We start from the raw sequence: 19,777 nt of genomic DNA, 5'->3' as shown, positions 1-19,777 counted from the left end.
GCCACACAGACTAAATGTCAGATGCTTGAGAGCTGCAAAGTGACTTTGGAGAAAGAGGCAGGTTTGGGGGAGTGGCCTGAAAATGACACAACAGGAAGGGTGGGGTTCTGGTGCAGGATATGACATCTTTGAAAACGGTGGGGCTTAGTAAGCACCATAACCTGAACTTGGACCTGAAAGTGACATCACAGGACACCCCTGCTAGGCACCACCCCAAAGTCTCCTGCTTCACCCCCAAATTTGACAATAGGCAAATTTGCTTTTTATTACCATTACGTGAGACTGCCAAAGATAAACACAAAAGTAGTTAAAACCGATTTTCCTAATGTATCTATTTTAGTATCTGGTCAAAACATGGACAAATATACATAAACTAATTAGATTTTTTATTGTATTCTGTATATTTTTATACCAACTTTGTTTGATTTTAATTTATGCCAATAAAGGTATCTACTGACTGACTACTCACTGCCAAATTAAGCCACTCATACCCTATCTAACCAAACTGACCAGAAGGTCATTAGTATTAAACACTGCTGTGAGCGGACCAGTAATATGGACAATCTTTGCAGCCACCAACAGTGATGCAACAGGTATACTCTCTGAGGTAATTCCAAATCAGTGTCTCACAGCATCAGATGCCGAGTACATGTCCTTTAAAAACACTTGTAGCCAACTAATCCAACAGAACTGGATCTGAAGATGGTGCCATTAGTTTTCTTAAGCAGATAGTCAAGAAAGCATAAAGGCTTCGGCATTTGAAATCTGTGCATTTATCTTTTAAATGAATGAGTCAAAAATGTTCAAAATCCTGAAAGAGCATTGGAGAACAAATCTCCCTATATAGCTGATTCCACTGTTGAACAACTTTCCCTGATATCCAGCCAGTACCTTCCCATCCTTAATTTAAACCCATTACTGCAAGTCCTATCCTCTGCTGCCAACAGGAACAGCTCTTTACCATCCTTTGACAGCCCGTCAAATACTTAAAGAGAGCACTCACATCCCCCTTCAACCTCTTGTCCAGACAGATCATTTCCAAGTCCCTCAACCTTTCCTCATAAGGGCCTGGTCTCCAGGCCCCTGATCATTCTCATTGCCCTTTTCTGCACCTGCTCCATTCTGTCCCCATCCTTTTTGAAGTGAGGCCTCCAGAACTGCCCACAATACTCCATGTGTGGCCTGAACAAAGCAGTGTACAGTGGAACTATGACATCTTGTGATTTGGATGTTATGCCTCTGTTGATACACCCCAACATCACATTAGCCTTTTTTGATGCTGCATCACACTGGCTGCTCATATTTAACTTACGGTCCACCCATACCACAAGATCTTGTTCACACACACACTGCTACCCAGAAGCGTATCCCCAATCCAGTATGCATGTTCCTCATTTTTGTTACCCAGATGTAGAACTTGGCATTTATCTTTGTTAAATTGCATCTTGTTCACATCCATTCACTTTTCCAGTGTGTTCAGAGCCAGTATGGTGTAGTGATTAAGTGCACAGACTCTTATCTGGGAGAACCGGGTTTGATTCCTCACTCCTCCACATGCACCTGCTGATGTGACCTTGAGTCACTCACAAGTTCTCATAGAGCTGTTCTGCTGAAGAGCAGTTCTGGGAGAGCTCTCTCAGCTCCACCTACCTCACAGGGTGTCTGTTGTGAGGAGGGGAAGGGAAAGGAAATTGTAAACTGCTCTCCTTCAGGCAGTAAAGGATGGGGTATAAATCCAATCTCTTCTTCTTTTTCTCTTCTGGTGTGCTCACCTAACTATCCTAGAGTCCAGTCCACAGTTCTGTTTACCCATCATCATGGGGAACCCTGTCAAAAGCTTTACTGAAATCCAGGTAAACATCATCAAAAGGATTCCCTCAATCCAGGAAGCTCACCACTTGATCAAAGAAAGAAATGAGAATGGTCTGGCAAGACCTGCTGGGGACAAATCTGTACTGACGTTTTAAAGCATATTCATACATTTAGACTCTTACACTACTTGCTCTTATTACACAGCAAGGGATCAGGAAGGGCCTTCTATTAGCTGCCACCATTCTAGTAAGGGTCTGAATGGGAGGGCCCAGAGCGACCAACCATCCCTTTGTCTTCCTTTTTAGCAATACTTTTTAACCATGACCAGAGATGTGAGGACCCAGGTAGTTTAGCAATAACTGATTTGTTATAAGTGCTCAAACAATAGTAGGTAGTAAAACATTTAATGCAATTGTGAACTAAGAAATAGTAAATGTTGGTGTAAATAAATAAAACCCCTGATGTCTGACTAGATGTTCCCTTCCTAATGCCAAACAGACTCACCTCCTTGGATGAGGGAACCCTCCAGCTGCCTTCTCTCCAGAGAGAACCTTTCTCCCTGCAGCCTTTTCAGAGAGAACATACCCTGTCTATGGCTAGGCCTTTTATGCTTTCCTCCCAGGTCCCACCCCACTCTGGGCAAGTTTTCCCTCCAGAACTTCCACCCAATTAGAGGGGCAGAAGGGAACCTGGGAGATGTAGGCCCACTAGCACTTCTAGGCATGCTTCTCTGGAGCCTGTAGGTCTCACTAGGCCTAGGATCATGACAGCTCTATATACTGCTTTTTAAAGTTGTGAAGGCTGTTTCACATACTGTGGTATTTAGCTGTACACCTTAAATGTGAGACATGGGTGAAACAAGTGTGTATTCAGAAGCATTAATACTATGGATAGGTGAAGTACATGCTCTGGATAGGTGAAATATAGCTGGAGGCTATGTTGTTCCATTAGAAGAAGGTCTCTGAGACACTAAGAGAAAGGACAGAGCACTTGAAGAAAACACAAAACTGCTCATATTCGAATAGCAAGTTGGGCTCAGGGATCCTTTTTTCCACTGTGGAAGCTTGTCTTCTGTTCAAGAGAAGTCCCATTGGTACCTGTGGAAGAATACTCATAGGAATTGTAGAGGACTTTTTATAGCCTTGGGACTGTATCTGTAGAACTTTACATTGTACTGGAATTGCATTTCATCATCCATGGACTGTGACTGTATTGTGATATAATCTGATAGCTGATAAAATACACCTACATGTTGGGATTTGCATTGTCTGTTTTGTTGTTTGTGATGCAGAAGGAAGCAAGTGAGGGAGAAGGAAGCAAATGAGTGAGTTGCCCACAGGTCTGATAGGAGCCCTCTGGGGGCCTGATCTGGCCCACAGGCTGCATGCTTGACACCCCTGCTTTAGCTGTTAACTTTAGATTTGGTGGTGGGACCGCAAAACAGAGCACAAGGTGAGTCTTAAAGAGTCAGGGAGTGGAGCCTGAAGATTTTCTGGTGCATCGAGGGTACAGCGTGGCATATTTTCCGTATATATGATACAGCAAGCTGGATCAATGTGTGATTCTATACAAGTGTTTTAATCACAAGCCATGGTTCAAAGTACTTAACAGACATCCACTGGCAACAGAAAGCCTAAAAAAAAAAATATTCCAGCATGCCTTTTTGTGAAACAGAGTGTGCTTCTTTAGATACAATAAGCTCTGTCGGAATAAATATTGTTAGTCTTTCAGGTGCCGCTGAACTTCTGTGTTGTTTTATTACAATAGATTAACATAGGGTCCCCACAACACTTAGCTTTATACTAAATCCAAACAGCTTTATACTAAATCCAAAGCAAAAAATAATTGATTGGCAGATCAAAATGCCTGCGACCTGGAAACCTACTCTGAAAAGTAGCTACTCTTCTATTCAGCTTCACGAATCGCAAAAAATCAAAAAGTCCCGTGTTTGTTTTTAAATCCTCCATCCACAGTGCAAATTAAATGGAGAGATCCCTACAGAAGTTTTCGTTCCTTATACATTATACATTTCTGTGCAAACAGCACGAAGACAGATATCTCGGTGACAAGAAGGCCACAGGAATCTTGAAGGGGAAATGACAGAAGCACCCGGGAATGTGGACTCCCCCCACCCCCGGTCTCTCTCACTCACCACGCAGATTTCGATGATACGGCTCCAAAGACTCCTCCAACCCCGACTCTCCGCCGCCCTCCCTCATAGAACTGAATGAACCTAGGAACTCGCACCAGACATCAGTGCGGGGTCCCGAAAAACATGCTGCCGCTGGTGGCTCGCCTTGCATTGGGGAGCTCGTGAGGTAAACCTTCCTCCACTTTCAGCGGTCGTTCTCGGTCACTGTAGTCCAAACGGCTTCTTAGTACCACCAAACAATATAGGTGCTATTAAGGAGGAAAAACTACAACTCCCAGAATGCATCGGGATTCCGGAGGCCGTCATATGAAACCTTGTTGCTGGACAACCAAAGAAACGGTCTTTTCGGAGTCCCGCTGACGGCTGGGTCGACGAGGCCGCTGAACCTGTGACATCGATGTCCTTTCTGTCGGTGGGCAGCTGCGCTCGCTTCGCAGCATTTCCGAAAAAGTTCAGACAGGCTTCCATAGACATACCGCATGCAACACTCTATGATGTTTGAGTTTCTTAAAGAGTTTACCGCCACCATTCTGGGATTTGTGGTTCTTTCCTATCCCATGTCTCGGAAAAACACCTAGTAGGTCCTACACCACAGTAGATGGGTTTCCTCCCTTATTCTGTCTCAATACAGAGCGTAGTCTGGAGATACCTGCAGCCTTAGATGACGTTAATGGATCACTAAGTTCTCTGAGGTATACGAAAGACAAAACACTGCACGGGAAATGCATAACATGTCCACCTCTCAAACAAGGGTAAACGAATTTATATTTTCCCACCATTTCCCAACATATATGTCAAATGCTGCAGCTGCGAAGAAATAAACCGGGAATATATTTCCCTCTTTTCTTCCCATTGTCTGAAAAACGACGCTTGCGCAGTGAGACTCAACTGGGGGAAGTTTTCGGTCGGGCGCTTGCGCACTCGACTCGTTCTAGGCTTTGCAAATCCGTTCCTTCCTCTTTTCATTGCCCTTCCCCCCTCCATAATTGTGCGTGTGCGCGCGCTCTGTGTGGACGCTTGCGCAGTGGATTTTTCTGGCTCCCCGCCGTTAGCCGCTATATGCTGGGAATAACGTTAGGGTGCTAGTGGTGCACCACAGAAAGACCGACAGCTGGAGTGGCCCTCCCCTCGCGGTGGACTGGGTCGGTGAGACAGACTCTGCTTTCGGGGAGGGGGCGAGATGCCTTAGAAGACCCTTGGCCATCTGGGGTGGTGTTTTTCCTTTCTCCTGTTAGGGTAGAAGCAACAACTACGATGTATTTGTTTATGGCATATATCCTTTCCCCTCTCAACTGTGTCGCTGTTTTTTTTTCTTCTCTCGACCTGGTGGTAGGCGGGGGTGCTTTGCAGACCAGCCAGACTTTGGGTAGGGCTTTCTTTAAAAAAAAAAAAAAATCTTCTGCGCTGTAGCCTTTGGTTGCCCTGGCTTTCTGTTTTCTCTGTCGGTCCAACGCTGTCCCTGTGGGAACGAATAGAGGTGGTTGTTGCTGCTGTATAGATATGAGGGGGGATGGCCCAGATTGGATACAGATGAAGCTCCCTTAAATCCCCCTTTCTTCTTTCTTCCTTTCCCTTCGCTCTTACAACAGACCTCCCCCAGCTCCTCGCCTATGCAGGTTACGGGTGGAGGGGCTTCCTTTTCCCTATTCAGTTCTTTGGCTTCGGTTTTCATCATCCACCCAGCTACGCACACCCTCTACTCCTCTGGAAGTCATAGGGGGCGGAGAGGGGAGATTCTTTGCTTTGTGTGATTCTTTGCTTTTTCTGCAGGCGTGGTACAGGTTCTCCTTTGTTTCTCATGGATTTTTTTAGATCGTAACTTTTTGCAACAAATTGAAAGGGATGTTTGAAAAAAGGCCTTTCTTTTCCAATTTGCTGTACAGTCTGATTGTGCTGTAAAGCGTCTCAGTCTAAAATGATGCCTAGCTTTACACTTGCTTGTTAAGGAAACCCAAAGGGAGGAAAATAGCAAGTATTCCATTCCTTTTCTTTTTCTGCTGCTGTTAGTGATTGCTTGTATGTAAAAGGGGATGCACGGGATATACATATGGCTTCTTAAGCTATATGTAATGGGGCGATAATGGCTCTTTGTGAAGGCATAATTACAAAATGGTTCATTTTGTTAATGAAAGATGTGCCTAGTCATTGTAACCTTTTTAAGAGGGGAAATGCATGGGTTACAAAGACAATAAAAATCTTGGAGTGGTTTTGAAATATTAAGTTTTTTGTGGAAGAGGAAGCTGACTCGACTGAGAACCAGATGACAGATCTACAAATGAGCCTTCTTTTGTGATCTCATCCACTCGTTGCTCGGAGCCGGATGCTAAGAGTGGGGGAAGGGATGAGTGTTTCTGCTCAGAATTGTATACTGGTACATCTACTATTCAGTTACGTTTACTATGCAGTTAATCTAAGTCTCTCTAGAATCAGGCAAGGTGTTGCCTGTGCATCTGATCAGGAGATTGCTAAATGCAATTTTTTTAAAAAGGGTTGTGGTAAACCCTGTATTTTCAGTAAGGTGGGTAGCTGAGTTTCAGAACTGTGATATTTGTTTTGAAATGTATTTTGACAACTATGTTTACATAAGCAAATTGAAATACTATTTTCCATTCAGTTGCTTGAAAGAGAGAGAAGGATATGAGTAACTGATAGCATTTCCTTATATACTTAATCCTTACGAGTCATTTGTTGTTTTTCACTTGTAACTAAATGTATTCTTCATAAAGTATTTATCTGAGTGAATATGCTCAAGTTTCTAGAGTGTGATGGTTTCTTTGTGATATGATCATGCAAGCAAAAGGAGAATTTAAAGATAAGGAATTATATTTATCAGGCCTCAGATTCAGCAGGAGCTCACAGGAGCACAGCTCCTGAACCTTCTCCATTGAATAGTAGGCGCAGCTGCATAACAATCCCTGGATTAGGAGAGTGGGCAGCCAGCGGGGGGGGGGTGGCTTTGCCACACGCCCAGCAGCCCTCATTAACCCTTGGGGAAGTCCACACCACCCTTTCTCAACTTCTTATGTGATTTTTGGTGGCAGGCAGCTTTTTACTGGGGGGGCAGCAAAAGAGAGCCCCAGGTGAGCGAGGCCTGCTTGGGCTGGCTGGATCTCTAGCCAGCCCAAGTAGACCTTGTTCACCCAGGGCTCTCCTTTCTTGCACCGGGTTGCTTTTGGCTGGAGGGGGGCGGGGTGGCATATGCTAATGAGTTATGCTAATATGCTCCACCACCTATTTTTCTACAAAATGACCTTTGATATTTATCAAAAAGAGAAGAATCTATCTATTTATCAATAAGAAGAAACCAGTATTTGACTTCTTTAAAATGTAAAAGTTCATGTGGATGAAAGTTGTAAGGTTAAATGATGTACAAAGTAGTTCCAGTATGGCAGTTTTGTGCAATAACTATAGTGCTTCAGTCTTGACAGTGAAGTCAAGCTTGATAGCAAAATCTTGTGGATCAAACACTAGCTAATTAATAAGAAGTAGAGAGTGAGTATAAATGGGCAGTCTTCGCAGTGGAGGACGGTAAGCAGTGGGGTGCCGCAGGGCTCGGTACTGGGTCCCATGCTCTTTAACTTGTTCATAAATGATTTGGAGTTGAGAGTGAGCAATGAAGTGGCCAAGTTTGCAGATGACACTAAATTGTTCAGGATGGTGAGAACCAGAGAGGATTGTGAGGAATTCCAAAGGGATCTGTTGAGGCTGGGTGAGTGAGCGTCAGCGTGGCAGATGATGTTCAATGTGGCCAAGTGCAAAGTAATGCACATTGGGGCCAAGAATCCCAGCTACAAATACAAATTGATGGGGTGTGAACTGACAGAGACTGACCAAGAGAGAGATCTTGGGGTCGTGGTAGATAACTCACTAAAATGTCAAGACAGTGTGTGATTGCAATAAAAAAGGCCAACGCCATGCTGGGAATTATTAGGAAGGGAACTGACAACAAATCAGCCAGTATCATAATGCCCCTGTATAAATCGATGGTGCGTTCTGATTTGGAATACTGTGTGCAATTCTGGTCACCGCACCTCAAAAAGAATATTATAGCATTGGAAAAAGTCCAGAAAAGGGCAACTAGAATGATTCAAGGGTTGGAACACTTTCCCTATGAAGACAGGCTAAAACGTTTGGGGCTCTTTAGCTTGGAGAAATGTCGACAGTGGGGTGACATGATAGAGGTTTACAAGATAATGCATGGGATGGAGAAAGTAGAGAAAGAAGTACTTTTCTCCCTTTCTCACAATACAAGAACTTGTGGGCATTCGATGAAATTGCTGAGCAGTCAGGTTAAAACGGATAAAAGGAAGTACTTCTTCACCCAAAGGGTGATTAACATGTGGAATTCACTGCCACAGGAGGTGGCGGCGGCTACAAGCATAGGCATCTTCAAGAGGGGGTTAGATAAAAATATGGAGCAGAGGTCCATCAGTGGCTATTAGCCACAGTATATATGTGTGTGTGTGTGTGTATTTTTGGCCACCGTGTGACACAGAGTGTTGGATTGGATGGGCCATTGGCCTGATCCAAAATGGCTTCTCTTATGTTCTTAATGAAAGTGTGGTGCACCTGCTAACTATCACTGCTTGTTTGTTTTTTACTTTGTTGTCTAACCTAGTTTCTTCTGTTGCAGTTCAGCAACAACATTCACTGTTGTGCGGTGCACCATATATATTAACAGAGTGTTTGCTGCTTATTGTTTTCTTTTGCCAATAGTTCCTTATTGCAGGGTGGAAAACTAGTAAGTAATTGTATTGTAAGTAATACAAATTTCACAGGCTCTTTGTTGCAGCCTTATGACTCTTCAGTCTTGTGCCATTGGGCGAACTGGAGCTCCTCAATTTCCTGTGCTATACAAAACAGTACTTTCATTTTCCCTTGGTCTAATCACAGGTATCAGGTGGGATCATTCCTTGGGGGTTCTTTCTCTTCTTTAAACCACCCTCTTGTGAACTCTAGTTAACCGGGATGAGGCATTGGCTGGGATGAAGCTATTCATAAATTTAAATAATAATAATATAATAATAACAACTTTTACACATTCCCATCCTTGTTCAAAGCAGTTGGTAACATAAAACATAAAATCTCATTTGCATGTCTAGACAAATGAGCTACACAAAAATGACCAGTCTGTGCCATATCTCTTCCATCACCCCTTGTTCATGTCTATCCCCATAAACTATTCTTAATATAGGGTTCTACTGAATAGCATGGAAAATGTGACTTGTTAAAATGTCTGGGACACTATTTAGTTTAGTGGTTTGGTGTAGCAGTTAAATGTGCAGACTTTTATCTGGGAGAACCTGGTTTGATTCCCCACTCCTTCACATGCACCTGCTGAGTGACCTTGGGTCCATCACAGTTCTTGAAAGAGCTGCTATCTCAAGAGCAGTTCTTGAAAGAACTCTGTCAGCCCCACCTACCTCATAAGGTGTCTGTTGTGGGGAAGGTAAGGGAAAGGAGATTGTAAGCCGCTGTGAGACTCCAAGTCGTGAATGGTTGGGGTGTAAATCCAGCCTCTTCATCTTCTTCCATTACTCGCAAATAACTTTTGTCTACCAAAATTAAAGACTAGTGCGTTAGAGTGTTTAATATCTGTTACTCATATAGCATTAACATTGTCTTTGAGTGAGCATATCTATAATAGTAACAGTTTTGTAATTTTGATGATGGATTCTCTGGCAATGGACTATTGAATTGGCGCCGTGTCACAGAGGAATAAGGCTGGCAGAAGGATCTCTCTCTACTATTAACTAAGCTTTGCATGTTGTAGAAGCAGCAAGATAAGCAGAAGAGTTTTCAGAAGGAAAAATTTAAGAAGTGGGGGCCTTAAACTATATATCTAAAATGATGGATGGAGGCAGTAGGGGTTAGGAAATAAAGATCTAAAGAGCAAGTGGTCCAGAAGAACAGAGGGGAGGAAGAAAATTGGGGAGGAGAGCATGGACATAGATTAGAAGTACACATAACCAGGAATTACAGGGCTGATGAAGACTTAAGGTTCATATGATTTGAAATAACCAACCAGGTCTTAGGTGGCAGGCATCTACTTGCAAGTTAAAACCATGTTTTTAAAAAATCAATCTTAAAACTAAATTTCTCAAGTAACACATAAGTTTGAAATTTAAAAAATGAGAGAGCTGCCAAATGTTGAACTTATGAGAAATTTTGTTTTGTCTCAAGTAGTGCTCAAAACACTTCATGTAGCTTTTCACAGTAATCCTTACAGGAAACTTTTAAACTGAATATTGTGCTCTCCGTATTATGTGGGTAGGGAAGCTGAACCTGAAAGTGTACTGGTTAAGATTCTGACTTCTTGACTGAGCAGAAATTTGACCTGGAACTTCCCTGCTTATAGTTGCTGGTTTTAATCACTGTGCTACATTAAAGGTAGTCCCCTGTGCAAGCACTAGTCGTTTTCGACTTTGGGGTGACGTTGCTTTCACAACGTTTTCATGGCAGACTTTTTATGGGGTGGTTTGCCATTGCCTTCCCCAGTCATCTACATAGCTGGGTACTCATTTTACCAACCTCGGAAGGATGGAAGGCTGAGTCAACCTGGAGCCGTCTACCCGAACCAGCTTCCGCTGAGATCGAACTCAGGTTGTGAAAAGAGGGTTCCGACTGCAGTACTGCAGCTTTACCAATCTGTGCCACGGGGCACATTAGGGCTTTATAAATATTCCTGACACATAGCAAGGTCTAAAAGCTCTTAAAGAAGAGCTGGAAGACATCAGTAGATATTTTAGTCCAATCCTCCATACTTCAAGTATCCCCAGCAAGTTGATGCACAAAACATTTTTTCTAGAAAATCTTGAATGAAGGAAAGTTGCTATGGAGTTTATCACAGTGCATACTTTCTCTGAGACTTAATCTGGATGTTTAACCCAATTGACTAAGAGTTGGCTTGATGTCTGAATGAACATAATTGTAGGCACTACTTCACGTTCAGAGGCCACTCATACAGTGATGGAAACACTGAATACAAGGTTTAGCATGATGTCTAAACTGAGCACAATAGTTTTAAGCATTAAAGCATTTCCTATACTTTAAACATGTTTCTCTGCCTATTCTAAGGAGTGATTAATTTTCCCATCTTTGATCTAAAATAATTAGTTTTCTGATTGTATGTCATAAACAATGGTTTATTAATGTACTTGGCTATTATGAAAAGCAAAGGTAATGTTGAATAAGTATGGTGTTTAAACTGGAGTCAAAATCACTAGCCTGTCTTACTACCCAGCCTCTGTTCATGCTTCCTGCCACCTCCTCCTCTCTCTCTGGCAAGCACTGAGCCCTTGGGGGAAGAAGCAAGGATTTCTGTCTGCTGTGCTAGTGTGTGGAGAAGTTACAGGTCAAAAGAGACATCTGTCATTTCTTAGCATTTTAGAACAGTAGCATGAGAGGCAGCTTGGAGAAAGGGGCTGGGTGGCTGGAAGTCCTTCTTGTCAGGGGAGTGGGACACACTTGTTCTTCATGAGCTAGCACAGGAGTGGGGAACCTTTTTTCTGCCAGGGGCCATATGGCTATTTATAACATCATTCACAGGCCATTAAAAATTATCAACTTAAAAAACAGTGCTCCGTCAAGGGAGAACGATTCAGGCCAGCAAAAATTAATACAAATAATTGTTTTTCTATCTAGTCATGTGGGGAGAGCCTAATCTGGCAAACACACCTGGCCCGCTGCCCTAGGCAAATGCATAGGTCCAGGACTTTTTTGTAGAAAAAGCCCAGCAGGAACTCAGTAGCATATTAGACCACATCCCCTAATTTTAGCATGTTAGGTCACACACTCGTTAGCATATTAGGCCATACCGTCTGAGATAATCAAATGCAAACTGAACTGTGGCAGTAACTTTTCCAGGCCCTGCAGCAAATCTGGTCAGCCAGCCAGGCCTCAGGGAGGCTGCCGCACAGTACATCTGGGCCCTGTGATCCCTGCCTGGCTCTGGGGAGGCTGCTGCACAATGCAGCTGGGCCCCACAATCCTTGCTGGCCAGCCAGGCCCCAGAGAGGCTGCCACATGGCTCGGTTCAGCTCAGCAATCCCTGAGGGCCACACCAAGTGACCTTGAGGGCCGCATACGGCCCTTGGGACAGAGGTTCCCCACCCCTGATCTAGCAAGTGGATTTGTGTATGCTTACATGTAATAGTTAAGTTCATGTAATAGTTTAATTATGAATTGCATCTGTTTATCTCTTTTTTTGTAAAGTATTCTAGCTTTGCAAGGGAGAAAAGGCAAATCTTTTAAACATCTTATCTTTTGTACACTGTATTCTGACTTCCTGACAAGAGTTTGAGATACTGCTATTTTGGAAGACAAGAAATTGCTTGCAGCTAATACATAGTTTAGAAATATATTTTTGTAACTTCTGCTCTGAACTGAATTGAGAACTGTTAATTTTAATTACTTGCACACTAGAGAAACTGGCTGTTTATTTCAAATCTAATTCCTTGATTACCATGTCTCTGAAGCTCTCCCTGCTCTCTTTTTCGTTTAAGATTGTGTGTTTCTTGCTTTATTATGAGTCAATGTGATACAATGGTTTTATATAATCTATCTTCTGACAAGAGTTTGTTAGTTGGAAATGCCTCTTTAGCCTTTGAAAAAAATAATCTGATGCAAGGAAGAAGGGTAGAGAATCAGTTCTGTTTGAGGTTGGACAGAGAGTTAAGAGCTAGAATTTTTTTATAATGGAGATGCAGTTTGACAGGTGTCATGCCCTGGGCCTAGGCCGTGAGGCCTATAGGGCCTGGAGAAGCCCATCTCACAGTGCTAGTGGACTTACATCTCCCAGGATCCTTTCTGTCCTTCTGATCAGGTGGGCAGCAGTTTTGGGGGAGGGAATTTGCCCAATGGAGAATAGAGGGGTGGGACCTGGGAGGAAAGGATACGAGGCCTAGCTAGTGGAGGAGAGTGTTCTATCTGGAAAAGGTGACCTGGAGAGAGGCTTCAGCAGGAGAGTTCCTTTATCCAAAGGGGGACAAGTGAGTTGGAAGCAAAAAGAAGGAAATGTGTAGTTGGTCCCATCAGGGCTGTTATTTTCTTTGTAGCATCTTTACATTTTTCACTTTCACTAATGATTTTACAACCTGCTTGTTTGTTCTTGAGCACTTACAATAAATTTATTGCTGTTATACTGCCTGGGTCCTCACATCTCTTCAGTCACAAATGCTTAGAAGGAAGACAGAGGGGTTGAGTGGCTGCTCTGAACCTTTCCAGGCAGACCTCTACCAGAGTGGTGGCAGCCTGCAGAGGCCCTCTCTGGTCCCCTGCTTGTGGCAACAAGGTTGCACACAACAGTTGATCTTGGAATTCCAGAGAGGGTTACTTGTTGTGCTGTCTGATCTAAGGGTCTATTTGATTCTAATGCACACACTACACATTGATAAAACACACACACACAAAGCAAATTGTATAGGACTGGTTGTATTAAGGTAGTACATACATGTATTTTGTAAATGTCCAGAACCATATAAAAGCCACACAAAAAAGAATCTTTGGTGCAAATATATATTCAATCATATCAACATTGCTTAGTTGCAAAATATTGTCAGTGTTCATATTTGTGCTCAAGGAGAGAAAAATGCAAGTGAACTGAAAGCTATGATAAACTCTTATGTCCTACATTAGAATCAGTTTTAGATATTCTTATGGTTAAAATGAAATTAAAACAGCATAAAAAATTTCCTGAACAATAAAGGAACAAAATCTGTTCATCCATAGATTGTACTTATAATGTATGACATGATAATGATATTTAAAAGGTAAATTGCCATCTATATAGTGGCAATCATGGAATATTTGGCTCTGGCCAGTTGACAAGCATGCCAACCTTAAGGACATGATCAAACTTCTGGCCCAATCTGCCTTAAAACCGCTGTCACAATACTTGGTTTATTGCCTGCCAGCAGTTAGAAAGTTCATAAATATTCTGAGATGATACAGCAGGGTAACTGTGGTTTGGGGCTCACAACCTACTTTATTATTACTTCCAATGCACTTTTAATTCCTTTCATCTGTCATTATCATCATCATCATCAAAATTTATAGACTGCCCTTCCCTGAAGGGCTCAGGGCAGTGCACAACAAGTTAAAATAAACAAAGTAATTGATTTCAGTATACAATAACAATTGTGTATATGTACAATATATGGATTAACTTTCTTGGGTTTGCTATGTGTAAAGAAAAGCAGTATATAGGTATTTTATTAAACTATTTGTTTTGAGAATTTGATACCTTTTAAATGTAGCCTTATATGTATTTGAAAGAAATTTTTTTAAAAAGCCACTTTGGTTCCCTGTTGATGAAAAGAGGCTTATAAATGAAGTTAATAAGATAGTGATGTTGTGGTTGGTATATTAAGATCCATTCTCAAACAATCAAAATATTCCCTTAAAGGGAAATCAGCTGTGCAGAGATTTTTTTTTAATGGTTACACTTTTTTGGGGGGGGGGGGTGATTACAGTTTGAAGCCTGTGTAAGAACTTTAATAAACTCACAGAAAACGCTTTATGCAAAAAGACTTTGAGAGCTATTTTGAGAAGCAGAGTTACATATCACTGTAGTTGAATACTAGAAATAGGAATCATGTGAAATCTTACAAGCTGAATATACCTAACCTCTTAGGTATAGATGAAATGTTTTAAAGGGGAAAAGAAGATCTCTGTATTTGTTATCCACATTGTTGATCTTCAGCCACTCCAGATTTGGGATGGAACTAAGAATCCATTTTTTAACCTTGCTTATGATGACACCCTCTGTTTCTGTGATTTGACAGATCCCAGTTAAAAAGCACAAATTATCACCGCTATATGGTTAACACTGCTTTTAGGTAGACCAATAATTATCACACTTGTTGAATATGAACCCACTTTGGACCAGGTCTGATTTTTCTTTTTAAGAGGCCAAGTTAACCATTTTCCTAGAAAAGCAGACCTTGGCTAAAAGGCATATTTCTCACATAACCTAATCTCTGTTTATAGTGTGTTGTCTCTTCGTTTCATGACACTCACAAGGCAATTTCCCGATCTTGTCCATGTTCTCTCAGAAAATATTTTGGGCATGATTCAGTCTTACTGGAAGCATGGTGCCTGTACATGTGGAATGACCATCATCATGCATAACAGAGCTCATCTTCCCATCGTGTGTGAGCATAATGGTGACAGGGAAGCATTCAAAGGTCTTTTATTTCTTTTAAAGGCTTCATATCATATACACAGAGCTGTCAGTTATGTCCTGCTAGGATCCCTTGACACACAGGCTTATGATGGGCTAATAATGACCCAAATTTGTAGACTTCACCCCCCCCCCAGCACCCAATGCTGTAGGGATTAATTTGCTTTGCCTAGCAACAGGCATTTATGTCCCCCCCCCCCCCAATTTTCAGTATTGCATTAGAGTGCCAAACTAGAAACTTGGATTCAAAAACCTACTCTTCCATGAAAACTCGCTTGGTGTCCTTGCACCTTGCACCAGTCTGCACTCTCAGCCTAACATACCTTACTTGGTTATTGTGAGAATAAAGCTGAATAGGGAACATATGAAGCTGCCTTATACTGAATCAGCCCTTCGGTCCATCAAAGTCAGTATTGTCTACTCAGACTGGCAGTGGCTCTCCAGGGTCTCAAGCTGAGGTTTTTTCACACCTATTTGCCTGGACTTTTTTTAGTTGGAGATGCCGGGGATTGAACCTGGAACCTTTTGCTTACCAAGCAGATGCTCTACCACTGAGCCACTGTCCCTCTCCAAGAATAATGTAAGAATAATGTAAACTGTTTTCCATCCCCATTGGAGAGAAGGATGGCATGTAAATGAAGTCCTACCCAATTTTAGAATCATTGTTTGGATTGCACTCAAATGCCAACTTAGTTTCACCTCATAATATGGTATAGGGGTGCCAACATATTAGTAAGTTTTAGAAAATGTTGTCTTCCTCCAAAACCAATGTTTAGATCACAGGATTAAGGGAACACATGAAACTAGTATAGTATTCACCTATAAAACAACACTAGTTACAAATAAAACAATATGTGTTAGCTCACAGATGAAAACTGTTAGGTATCATGAAGGCAATCCATACTATAGGAGAACAAAGAAAAGTGAGGGGGGGGGGAAATGAAGCCCAGTGTTACTGTTCTGATGTTACTAAGGCGTGTAAGTTTTGTGTAAAATCTTTACATTCAAATGCATTACTTCAAAGTGAAAGGAAAGCAATTCATTCTACTCAGCACCAGGTGAAAACGCTTCTAAGGAAACTTTTTTTTTTGCTATTACATAGAACATGCAGCCTGTAATCTGATTAATTTTAGCTTAGACAAAGTAGCATATAAGTGGATAAGGAGAACTGTAGGTGGATTCTTGACCTTTTTTTGCTTGAGCAGTAAAGCAAGCTGCATCTGATTTTGATACAGGGGAGGAAGTATTAACGACACTGTAAGGCATTGTTTTAGCTGACATAGATTGCAGATAAAACACGCTTCCAGGTTTGAATCTAAGGTAAACAGGCATGTTGTAGTTACTGAGGGTTTGAATCAACTTCCAAAGTGAAACAGTTGCAAAGGAGGGACTGCATACATGAGTGGGATTTTGGAGACTATTAAGGAATTTTCATCAAGGCCTGCTATAAAAGTAGAATGAATTCAAGACTGGAATTGAATGGTTTATGGGATCATAGATTTTGCTTTATGATGGGTACTGGTATCTTAAAGCAGAATGTACTTGGATGGTAAGTGTTGTATATAATGCTAACAAATAGTGTATGCTAGGGATGTCGTCAGTGGTGACTAGGCTGCAGGGTGATGTTATGAAGGTGGTAGCAGTACTGACAAAGAGAGATTAATTTGGTGTTGTTTCCCAGGGTATAGCAACAGTCCTTGTCAGAAGATTGTAGCTAGAGTCACTATCATGGGAAGCTGATCAAAGGAGAGAGCAAGAACCAGGAAAAAGAGACAGATTGACAATACAATATATTAATTACATTGAACTTTGAAAGAGCTTTATTTAAAAGAGTCAGACTGCACACAAGCACTTTACAGAATGAACAAAGGAGTGGAAAGGAAGACCTACTTATACTGAGATTGGAAGAGTGATGCACTTTGCAAGAATTTATGAACTTTCATAAGGACTTTCTGTTATAAAAACTTTGTATTTGAATTTTCATATTGGTATTGTGACTGTTAAGAGATTGACTATTTTGTATACCTTTTTGTACTGGGGTTAGTGATTTTTCACGGTTTTTTATTATGTTTGATCTACTTTTGTGATTCTCTTTTGGCTACAATACTAATTGGTAATTAGGCATTTTCTCCTTGTATCTCATGGTTTCTCATGGTTATGGACCATGAGACAAGAGATGCTTCCTCCTCAGAATTCTACACTAGGGATAAGCACAAACCTTGTTACAAACCTAAATTTGTCATGAAAATTGCCTTGTTTGTGAGCTGAGGATTGTGCAGTTGCATCTGGAGTAAACCTTCCATGAACCTCCATGGTTTTTATGGAGATTCATGCAGTTCCTGTCAGGAGTTCAGGCAGCAGACACACTGGCACTGATCAATTAATTGTCAAAGCAATGTGGGGATGGAGTTCTGCAACCCTTCTGCAGCCCTGGAAACATCAATAGTGGACTCCAAAGCTCTTCAGGGAGTGGTGGTTGCCAACAAGAGAACTCCCATTCTGTTCTATGGGAGCATAATGGATATATATTCCCAGTTTACATGCAGCTGTTTTTACTTTGCAGCTGCAGACAGGCAGAGAGAGAGTTATAGGCAGAGAGGAAAGGGAACTGGAAGTCATCTGTCATTGTGAACCTGCCTCAGCAGGGAGGGCAGGATATAAATTGAATTAAATGTAAACATAAACAAAACAGTAGAGTTTGGGGGGTTTGGTGCTTTCTCAGGGCTCTGAGGCACCTGTCCTGCTCAAGCCAAGCAGAGGGGCTCAGCCAGTGGGTTTCTTGGCTGAGGATCCATACTCCCCCCCAGTAGGATTTTTGAACCCTTAGTTTCTCTCCCCCCCTTTGCCCTTTGGACCCTTGGATCCTTGACTGTCACACCTCTGGGCAGCCCCCCCCCCTCAGCATCAACAGCTGCTCTTGCTGTGCCTGCCCCTTGTCTTGGTTTTCCAATTCTCCACCACCCTTCTGCACTAGACCTCCTATTAGATCCCTGTTTACAGTTTGGACCCTGGGATCCCTAATTTCCATATCTCTGGGCTTGCCCTCCCACTGGGTTTAACACCATCAGCTGTGCCTGCTCCTCATCTGCCCCATATCATCAACTATGCCTGCCTCTTCCCATGCTGGGCCCCCTGTTAGATCCTCCGTTTTGCACTTTGGACTGTAAGATCCTCAACTTCTGCATCTCTGGGCATCCTCCCTGCTAGACTGAACATCATCAGCTGCCCTTGCTGTGCCTGCCCCTTGTCTTGGTTTTCCAACTCTCCAACCCCCTCCTGAGTGAGACCTCCCATTGGGTCACTCACTTTTGCACTTTGGACCCTAGGATCCTCCAGGAGGAGGTTGGTGGGTGACTACCTCTTGGGCCTGAGAAGTACTGTCCATCTGCAACAACAATATCTATGATGAGAAGACAGGCAGTGCTCACCCCTCCCCCAACCCAACCCACTGAGGTCTGCAAGTTAGATGCCTCTAGCTTGCAGCGGAAGCCGGGGGGGGGGGGGTTGACATGGTTCTCCTGAACCTGCAGCTGTGATTTCCCCAGAGAGCAGTTTCCTGGGGGCACCTGTGGGGGGTTTTTTTTGGAGGGGGGAGCTGCTACTAGGCCCTTCTAAATCCAATCCTTACTGAACTTGGAGTTCAAGTAGAGGAGAGTCACCTGGAGATTTGTTGCAAGTTTGGCATCTTTGGCCCACAGGGTGAGGCTGTTCTGCATAACAAACCTCATGCAATGAACCCGTTTGGTAAACAGGAAAGTTTGTGGTTCCTGAGACAACATGAACCAGGCAGGATGAACCTCCATTTTTTAATTTTTTGTCCATCCCTATCCTGCACACCTTGCAGAAAACTTGAAGGAAAGTATGCTTTTGTATGGGTAGATAAATGTTTTCCATAAGTCCTACTAAGATAATGAAATACTTGGGGGTGGGTGGGGGGGGGAGAAACCAGCATCTCCATTCCGGGGAAGAGGCAAGAATCTATCACCATTTGGAGTGCTCTTAAGTATGCTCTGTGGTGAATGATTTTACTAGTCTCCTTGAATCCCAGAAGACTAGGAAGCCAGGCTACCTTGGGGTCTTATTAACCTTTACATGCGATTTTTTTTTAAAAAATAATTTTTCTCTTAATCTAAAACAAATATTTAGAAAATTAAATTTAAGGGTTTTTTTAAAAATCAAAAAATAACACACAGACTATGAAATTATTGTCTTTAAGCCTATTTTTGTTTTTGCACTTCTGGCATATTGCACTTGTCTATATTATGGTAGATTGGTTTTAGTAGATCATTTCATCTATCTTTGGATCCACCACTTCCTTGAGTTTGAATTCCACTTAAAGAGTCTCACTGCTCCTAACTGTTTGGCATGAATAGAGAGAACAGCTCCCTCTCTCTACTCATGACTGAATACTGGTGTATGTGTGGGTGTGGGGGGGGGGGGGAGTATGACATGCACAAAAATAAAGGCTGGCTTTTAAACCTGTTCAGTATCTCTGGACCCTAGGGACACGGAGACTTAGTTTTCAAGGAAGCAAGACAGGAAGGAGTTGGTGAGATTCTCTTTCTCATCACAAAAAGATTTCAGAGCTCCACAGGAGAAACTACCTGATCAGGGTGGATAAAAAACAATGA

General features: G+C 42.3%; 2 protein-coding genes across 12 annotated transcripts in view; one reads left to right on the top strand and one right to left on the bottom strand.

Annotated features, from left to right (window-relative positions):
* SDCCAG8 (SHH signaling and ciliogenesis regulator SDCCAG8) overlaps window positions 1-4,178 on the bottom strand; it is a 200,707-nt gene extending 196,529 nt beyond the window's left edge. The window contains exon 1 of one of the 2 annotated variants that reach the window (XM_060243613.1): window positions 3,965-4,178. In XM_060243613.1, coding sequence (XP_060099596.1) covers window positions 3,965-4,115 — 151 coding nt within the window. In that variant the 5' untranslated portion in view covers window positions 4,116-4,178. The remainder of the gene's footprint in view (window positions 1-3,964) is intronic. The other variant, XM_060243621.1, reaches the window with a different exon arrangement.
* A 795-nt stretch (window positions 4,179-4,973) lies between these two features.
* Window positions 4,974-19,777, top strand: part of CEP170 (centrosomal protein 170) — a 150,946-nt gene continuing 136,142 nt past the window's right edge. For 7 of the 10 annotated variants that reach the window (XM_060243602.1, XM_060243583.1, XM_060243591.1 and 4 more), the window contains exon 1: window positions 4,974-5,106. The gene's annotated coding sequence lies outside the window, so the exon portion shown is untranslated. Of the gene's footprint in view, window positions 5,111-19,777 lie in introns of all 10 variants that reach the window. The other 3 variants (XM_060243554.1, XM_060243546.1, XM_060243529.1) reach the window with 2 other exon arrangements.

Source organism: Heteronotia binoei, chromosome 1 (assembly GCF_032191835.1).
Source record: "Heteronotia binoei isolate CCM8104 ecotype False Entrance Well chromosome 1, APGP_CSIRO_Hbin_v1, whole genome shotgun sequence".
In the NCBI taxonomy this organism is placed as follows: Eukaryota; Metazoa; Chordata; class Lepidosauria; order Squamata; family Gekkonidae; genus Heteronotia; species Heteronotia binoei.
This window is presented reverse-complemented; position numbering and strand designations above follow the sequence as displayed.